Genomic DNA, 8,323 nt, shown 5'->3' with positions numbered 1-8,323 from the left:
AACTGCTTTGTATAAATGAGATTATTGTCATTTGCTCTATATGAGGGCAATTTCATCTGCAAGCCAATAAAATATGATTATGAACATTAATGAACTAGCACGGTTCTCTGATGTTTGGTGATGATAGATAGATAGATAGATAGATAGATAGATAGATAGATAGATAGATAGATAGATAGATAGATAGATAGATATCAGAAATGAAATGAAATAAATAAAACTTTAATAATAATAATAAAAAAACCGTATTCACCGGTGAGTCGGCACTCTAAACGACACTTCCATACAAAGAACCGACTCTTTTGTGAATCATTTTCAGTCGTGACACGTTTCTCTTTTTTTTCTAAATGCACGTGAACTTCTTATGGCGTGCAATATGCGCATGTGTTTGTTTGGAGGAGTTTGAGCTCCTTTGGTTTGATGTCTGGCCTAAGATTAGTTAAATAAATCTGATCTGAGGTTTATAATAAAGACTCATCAAGAGCATTAAAAAGAAAAGGCAAGTACATAGAGCACGTTCTGGGTTCAGCTTCTGAAGCTGCATGAGGATAAAGAGTGGTTAATTTGAGTGTAGTGTAGCCAAACTGCAGTTTTATTTCCTGATCTTCTCTCAAGTGGCTTTCACCTATCATTTGAGGTCTCTTTTTTTTTATAGCTTGGTTCTTTCTTTTTTTTTTTTTTTTAATCACTGGGTTTGGAGTTTTGGTTTGCATTACAAGGCCTGTCTGTCTCTAGAGTGACACATCAGATTTTCCTCCTCTATTCCATTTTTTTCTATTATAGGCTAAATGTTTTATTTCATTTATTTTTTAACAAGTTGCAGAAAGGACATGAGATTCTGTTTACTTGGTTGTATTTTTTGGGGTTTGTATTAAAGCCTTTTAATTTGCACAGGCATCAAAGCCAGGACTGACCCTCCTTCATATGACATGGCCCAAGAAATGTCCTTGTAGATAGTTTCTGTCCTGTGTTTAATACATTTTTTGTATTCCTGCAAAAGCTAGTAATTTTTTTTAATCTGGACTTCATTGATTATTCTTTATCTGGCATTTTCTTTGTGCACATGAATTCTGGACTAAAAGAGGGTTCCTATAACTTCAGACAGGAAGTCACATTGATGTGAGACAGATGGGCAGTTATCAGATGCTTTTTAGAACCTTTAAAGGTCTTTCAAAAATCTGAACGAGGTCTACAGCATATGTGGTCCATGCAGAAATATCAAATCTGTCTAACTTTGTGTTTGCTCCAGATCGAGGATTCTTCCATCATGGAGTTTGGCGTGACCCCAAGGCGACACAACCCCGTCGACAGCATCTGCCGCAAGCTGCAGACAATTCAGCGGCGTGACCAGGAACCCAACTCCCCTTTCCAGATCCCCAAACTGCAGTCGAGCAGCTACGACAGCCCCCACACGGGCCTGCGACACAACCTGGACACCATCCTGAAGAAGCGCAAAAGTGAGGCTGAGCAGAACAGCTCGCCTCTTGTGCTCACTCCTAGTGCACCCCGTGTCTCAGGAAGGACCCTTTGTGTCCCTGTGACACCCCTCAGTCCTGTTAATGCAACTTACACTGTCACGAGTACGTTGGGAAAGCTGGCGGAGAACAACAGCGTAGCACCCGGGCACAGCCGAGCCTGGCATCTTAGCTGCTCAACACCAGCAATACAGAGCGGTGATGCTCGCTTCAGCTTCACACCTGCAACCCAGAACAGTGATACTCGCTTTAGCTTCACTCCAACCCCCAGAGACAAGGACAGGAACACAGCCCAGGCGCATGGCCTGCTCTCCTATAACCTCAACTTCTGCTCCTCAGATGCGTCCACCATCTTAGACTGTGAGCTGCCTTATCCAGCCCTGGTGGTCAAGAGACTCTCAATGGGAGATGGTATGTAAGCTAATTAAAAAAAAAAATTAAATAAGGTGGTTCCTCCTTGGTTCCTCCTTGGACTTCTATAATATGTGAGGTTTTCTTTGTGATAATTCCAAGCAAATGTGTAGAAGATCAAAACCTGTAATCGCTGCTCTACTGTTGATGTAGATAAGCTTGTGAGCCCTAAAGTACTACTTTTAAGATTTGCTGAAGTAATCCTTACTGATGTGTCTTGATTAAATCGTGATTGTTGGCTTGGTGGTTTGTTTCATCAGGTGCTGCTTTGCCATATGAATCCAAGAAAGAGAGTTTGTCTGAAGTGAGTCTGATTTGTGAAGAGGACCTGCTCGATACCATTTTCCAGGCCTGTGATACCCAGTGCAAAGGTATTACACACACACACACACACACACACACACACACTATTCCTGCCTCTTGTCACAGTTTCAAAACTCCTTCTTTCCAGATAAAAGTTCACACAGCTAGAGGTTGTGTAAAGTACACCCTGTTTTCTAAAATTTAGAAAATCATATATGGTTTATATAATGTATTTGGTTTATAATATAATGTAAGTGGATGGGAATAAAAAGTAGACCCTTTGCAGTTGTGAACAATGTCTTTACCATTTTCAGTGTAACAATAAATGCTGAAATATTTTAACTTGGTGCTGTTTCTAAAAACCCACGTGGTTCCACTTGCAGTACTCGTAGGGGTTAATGTTATCGTTTTTGGATCAACTTTATTGTTAAGCTAGCAATCTTATTCCTAGCGCTAAACATAGTGTTGATAGGTGACTTCTCCAGAGGTGTACCTGAGTACAGAATACCTGAGAATCCTACTTGAGTAAAAGTACAGATACCTTACTGCAAAACGTACTCCATCACAAGTTGAAAGACTTTGATTCCAATATGACTTAAATAAAAGTCTTAATGTGTCTGATTTGAACAGCATTTGAGTTTCTGACTCATATTAAACCTAGGCTCAAATATGCACTAGTCCTCAATAGCAAGATATATTAGTGAAAAGCCAAAGGTTTGTGAGATTTTATTTCCTAAATTACGTATCACATTGTACACCTTCAACGCTGCATAAACCAAGATCAACTCCTCGAAATGCAGAATTAAACAAAGAACAAACAAGTCGCTCAAAAAAAAAAAAGCGAGCGTAGCAATGCAATCTTCCATAAACAGATCTTCAAATAAAAAAAACTAATAAAATGACTATCATGTCACAAACAATTAGAATTCAATGGACAAGTAAAATGAAAGTGAATAATATAAAAGTAAAATCAGATGACTGATTAGCGCCAATCTCAGTCTCGGAGAGAGGCAATATTTTGTATTCAACTTTAACAAAAGCTGGCTCTCAAAGTTTTTAGAATTAATTCCAGCTCTTTTTAGACTGAAAATGAGGCCGTCTGCGTTCAAAAAGTCGCTCATTGGCAGCAGGTTTGCACAGGGGAGTGTTCAGCCTAATGACTTCTTTATGAGGTGCAAAAATGTATTTGTAAAATGTACTTGTGTTGAATAATAAATGTAGTTGAGTAGAGAGGAAAAGTTGCTTATATCTTTGAAACCAGAAGGTAGGCAATAAACACTACTCAAATACACCACCGGGCTTCTACTATGAGTGTATAAATCTCATTTCTTGCAAACTGATTAGCTAGCGTAGTTTTGGCTAAGTAGCTAGCATCATTTCAGACAGTTTTGAGATCCTTTTTCTAAACTACTAAATAATAAAGCAAAAAAATAAATGAAGGCACATGGTTTTACTGCGCTCAGATGCATTATACTGAATAAAACCTGAGCATTTTCTTTATGCTAATAACATTTTTGTTTCCTGGCCATGCTATGAAATCTGTTAGCCTGTTAGGCTTAAATAATACCTTTTGGTAGGTCATTGACATGCTTTAGACACGTTTATATTATTTTGTTTGTAGGTAAAGTGTATGTGTCTCACATCGTGGACTATCTGAGACACACAACGAGTCGTAGCTCTGAGGACAGCGGCCTGGAGGAGCTGTGTAACATGCTGGACCCTGAACATAAGGACATCTCCATTGACCTGGACACCTACCATGCTATTATGAAGGAGTGGATTGAAGACTGCCGCAACCAGGTGTACGTGCAAATTCCTCACATAGCATGAGGAGACACGGTCATACTTTTCTTTTTTTTTTATTGGAGAATGTATCGGGTATGACTGTGTGTGTGTGTGTGTGTGTGTGTGTGTGTTGGTTGTGATAGTGTGTGTGTATGTGCGTTTTTTTTCACGTGATTTCCTTTTATTTCTCTCAGGAAGAACAGTAAAGATGATGTCAATCAGGAATCAGTCAAACTGCCAGATAGTTTTGCTGGTAACTCAGATCTCAGAGTTTCCAATGAATTTCTATATTTGATTAAATTATTTTTACTTAATGTTGTTTTTTTTCTTCAGTGTGCTCATTTAATATTTTGTGTGTGTGTTTATTTTCTTTTCTTTTTGTAGCTAAGAGATCATTTATGCTGAATATGACTTCAGGAAGCCTGGAGGCTTTTGGAGGAGAAGCTTCTAGAGCTGAGCTGTATGTGTTCTCTCTCTGTCTCTCTCACTATACAGGGGTGGGCAGTAGAAAAGTAGAAGTATATGTAATGTGTGTTTATTTATGTATTTATTTATATATGTGTACGTGTATGGAAAAAAGTTTGTGGGCACCTGAAAGAGGTGTTGACCCCCAAACGAGTTGCTGTTATTAAAATCTCCACTTTTCTGGGAAGATGTTTCATTAGATTTTGGAGTGTGTGTATGGAGATTTGCGCTCATACTGTTGTATGTGAGGTGAGGAGGCCTGGGGTGCAGTCAGTGTTCATTCATTCCAAAAGTGTTCAATAGGGTTGAGGGTCAGAGCTTTATAGCAGGAGATCTTCCACTCCAACCCATGTAAAGCATATAGACATGGAGCTTGCTTTTTGCACAGAAGTATTGTCATGCTGGAACAAGTTTGGGTCTCCTAGGTTGCCACATCCAAAGACATCAAACTTATTGAGAACAGTTTGGGGAAAGAACATGTTGAATGAATAGATGGACATCGCAAAGTGTTTTATTGCTTTTGTTCCACAGAAATTTTGCAATTTATTTTTTAAAGGACAGAATGTAATGTTTTTGTTTGTCCCAAAAAACGAATGTGACACCGAAAACCAGTTACTTCCTGTATTTGCTTGTGTTACAGGAGCTATAAATGTCACTGAAGCACCAGCTTATTGATTCTCAGCCTATTGTGCTTTGTTTGGAGGATATAATTCTGTGTGCTGTTGTTGTGCAGAGACGTCAGATTTGGTGTTCTGCGTGGCCGATTTGCAGTTTAATAACCAGAAACTTCAGGAGGAAGTTCGGAAGCTAAAGCAGGCGGCAGAGACAATGGAAGAAACCAACCAGAGACTCATTGAGGAAAATGAGGAGCTGAAGACTCAGGCTAAAATGTACTACCTCTTCACATTATATTCCCTCTGTCATTTTCTCACGTTTCTTTTTTTTATTGCTTGTGTGCATATGTTGTGTTGATATGTTGGGGGAAGTGTGTTATGTTGATGTGGTACTGGGCGTATGTGTTATGCTTGCTGTGCTCTTGTTGATGTGGTGCATTTGTTGTTTGTGTGCGTTGGGGTTTTTCCCCCTGCAGGGGGCAGCAGCTTCTACAGAAGGAGCGCATGCTGAAGGAGGAAGTGGAGGAGATGAAGCTGACAATAAGCTCTTCAGAGGAGAATCGAGCTCGAGCCTCGGCTCAAAGTAAACAGATGGTGAGAGTCGCACATAATTGTAGAATATTAAAAAAACAACACAGTCAGCAGTGGATTCCACAGTCTGATTCTCAGCTTCTGATTGGTCAACAGGTGCTGCTTTATTTACTTGCCCAATCACAGGTTTCCATTAATGCTCTTATTCTAATGCTGTTTCTATAGCAACCACTTCTTCACAGAATAATCAGTGTTTTTGTGTTATTTAGCAAGTTTCTTTTTTTTTCTGTGTTTGTTTCTGTAACATTTATGGAAGGAGTCTCCAGTGTCAGAGCTTTGAAAAGCTGTAAATTTGTTTTCTGACATAAAGAAAGTGAAGGGGTTGATAAAGGAACAACTGTTTATAACTGGTATAGTGTAAGCAAGAGAAGGAACTACTGTATCTTTTTTTTTTTGGTTTAATTTAATAAATGAAGACAAACTGGAAAGGTTGAAAAATGCTGCCACATGACAGGAATGATAAACACACAAAAAGTATATTCTGTGTGCATTTATGTGTGTGTGTGTGTGCGTGTGTATATGTATGTATGTATGTTTGCAGGAACGAGAGAACCTGACTCTGATCTTGAAGATTGCTTCTCTGCAGGATGAGGTAGAGTCTCTCAAATAAACTTGAGCTAAAATGTTTTTAATCCCTGTACTAAAACTATAACTTATTATATGATGACGTTTTGGTAAAAAGTTTGGATTTCAAAATTATTTATCTTATGGACTTATGTATATGTATGTGTGTGTGTGTGTGTGTGTGTGTGTGTGTGTGTGTGTGTGTGTGTAACTAGACAATTAAATATTTTTTTAAATAAAAAGTTGTTGTTTCTCCTGTTGTTAATCACCAAAATAAATCACATTAACGATAATAATAACTTTTATTCATACTTTGTTTTACCTATAAGAAATGCTAAATATTTTATATTAATTAGCTTGCCGTATTTTAAAAATTAATAAATACTTGACAAATACTACTTAATACTAACAGTTTTAGGACAAAACTATTCCAATCTTTCTAATTATTAATCAAGATAAAATTATATTTCGAAACATTTTTTATAAGGATTATTTCGTTATATCGTTCTGTACAAAATACAAGACTCAGATGCTTTCCTTTGCTTCAATCCCCTGGTAATAAGAACATGAAGGTGTCTGTGGAGTTGGATGAGCTTCAGAAGAAGATAAAGATGCTTTATGAGCTCAATGCTGACTTGCAGGTGCTTTTCATTCACTGATATATCACTTCAGCTTATTCTGTCTATTCACTTCTATTCTGTAAGAACACAACTTTTCCCTATGAACAGCACATCTGTCTGTGTTTCTCTTAGGCCCAGACTCATTCCTTTGACGCTGCCATGAGTGAGAAGCACACCTTAATTCAGGAGGTCAGTCTGCTCCTGGGATTGTTTCTTTCTTCTTGTTTTGTTTGTTCTAACTTTTCTCTTCTATCCGTGCATCCATTCATCTTGGTTTGGATCAGCAGGAATCACGTAACCTTTTTTCCCTCCATAGTATGATGGACGCAGTACCTCTAATGACCACTAGACGCCACTATTTTTACTCCATTAAAAAAAAAATGAACAAATTTGTAAACAAACATTTAATGTCAGTCTCCCTACATCTTTACTTCTTAATTTGTATACAGGAAATTAGTGTTTGTGTGATTTTTTTAATCCAAGGCTGAAGTAAGCACAGATTTACCTTAACCGAAAAAAAAAAAAAAAAACATGACTAATTCTCACTCCACTTTGGCCGAGTCTGTGCCCAGTGTAGCCTCAGGAGTGATACCTGATATGGTCTTCTGCTGTATAAGATCATCTACTTCAGGGTATGACATGTTGAGATGCTATCTGCTCATTGCACACCAAATTTAGCTGTTGACTTGAACTAGTGTAAGTGTCCTTGTCTGGTCTCTTTTTCAGCAGGGTGTATGTGTCTGGCAAAAACTGGATGTTATTTTGCCTTTCGTATCCAAGAAGTGTATTTTTGTGATTTTATGATTTTCCTAATAAACCGGTTGCTAATATCAGATATTTGCTATTCTGGACATCACAGCTTCTTGTGCTTGTCTTGTACTTTCCAGAAAATGAGGCAGATTGAGGAGCTGAAGGCTGCAGTTATGGAGTATTCATCAGTCACTGAAGTAAAACACACACGCGCACACACATTGTGATTCTGTCTTGTGTAAATTAATTGTTAAATTCATGGGTTCTTCTTTTAGTTACTGAGAGCAGAGAAGAACAAGCTGGAGAGACAGATGCAGCTGCTGCAGCCAGACATGGCCATGTAAGAGCATACACACAGTGAAGAAAACGCGTTCGTCTATTAGAGAGCATTGGACGGGTTTGGGGGCAGGACGGGTTTATTCCGAACCTGCCGAAAACACGGGTTTCAAAATGATTGGCTCTTGAATAGCTTTATCAGTGGCCTGTGAAGATGATGATTTACCTTTAGGATGACTTGCCAGAATAACAAACTATTCAGGCTGTGAAGAACAGATAAACTCAGATACACCAAATAATCTTCAAAAGAAATTCTTCAGATTTTTTCTGCTTTAATTGTGTGAACAATGAAATCATTTGTTCCTTCACACATTTTTATTAAACCTAACATAAAAAAACAAAAACATTCGATTCAGTTGTGGAGTCGATGTAGAATCAATTCACTTTCTGATAGTTGCTCATTCTTAGA

General features: G+C 38.1%; 1 protein-coding gene across 4 annotated transcripts in view; it reads left to right on the top strand.

The window, feature by feature from the left end:
- LOC124401020 (lymphoid-restricted membrane protein) overlaps positions 1-8,323 on the top strand; it is a 40,315-nt gene that overhangs the window by 8,023 nt on the left and 23,969 nt on the right. For 2 of the 4 annotated variants that reach the window (XM_046872911.1, XM_046872913.1), the window contains exons 2-13: positions 1,250-1,886; positions 2,147-2,257; positions 3,811-3,991; positions 4,169-4,227; positions 4,359-4,435; positions 5,172-5,329; positions 5,530-5,647; positions 6,186-6,236; positions 6,772-6,849; positions 6,961-7,017; positions 7,716-7,775; positions 7,854-7,918. In XM_046872911.1, the coding sequence (XP_046728867.1) occupies positions 1,250-1,886; positions 2,147-2,257; positions 3,811-3,991; positions 4,169-4,227; positions 4,359-4,435; positions 5,172-5,329; positions 5,530-5,647; positions 6,186-6,236; positions 6,772-6,849; positions 6,961-7,017; positions 7,716-7,775; positions 7,854-7,918 (1,652 nt within the window). Of the gene's footprint in view, positions 1-372; positions 500-1,249; positions 1,887-2,146; positions 2,258-3,810; positions 3,992-4,168; positions 4,228-4,358; positions 4,436-5,170; positions 5,330-5,529; positions 5,648-6,185; positions 6,237-6,771; positions 6,850-6,960; positions 7,018-7,715; positions 7,776-7,853; positions 7,919-8,323 lie in introns of those variants that run through there. The other 2 variants (XM_046872912.1, XM_046872910.1) reach the window with 2 other exon arrangements.

Source organism: Silurus meridionalis, chromosome 18 (assembly GCF_014805685.1).
Source record: "Silurus meridionalis isolate SWU-2019-XX chromosome 18, ASM1480568v1, whole genome shotgun sequence".
NCBI lineage: Eukaryota > Metazoa > Chordata > Actinopteri > Siluriformes > Siluridae > Silurus > Silurus meridionalis.
The sequence above is the reverse complement of the archived record's forward strand: the minus strand, read 5'-3'. Positions and strand labels throughout refer to the sequence as shown.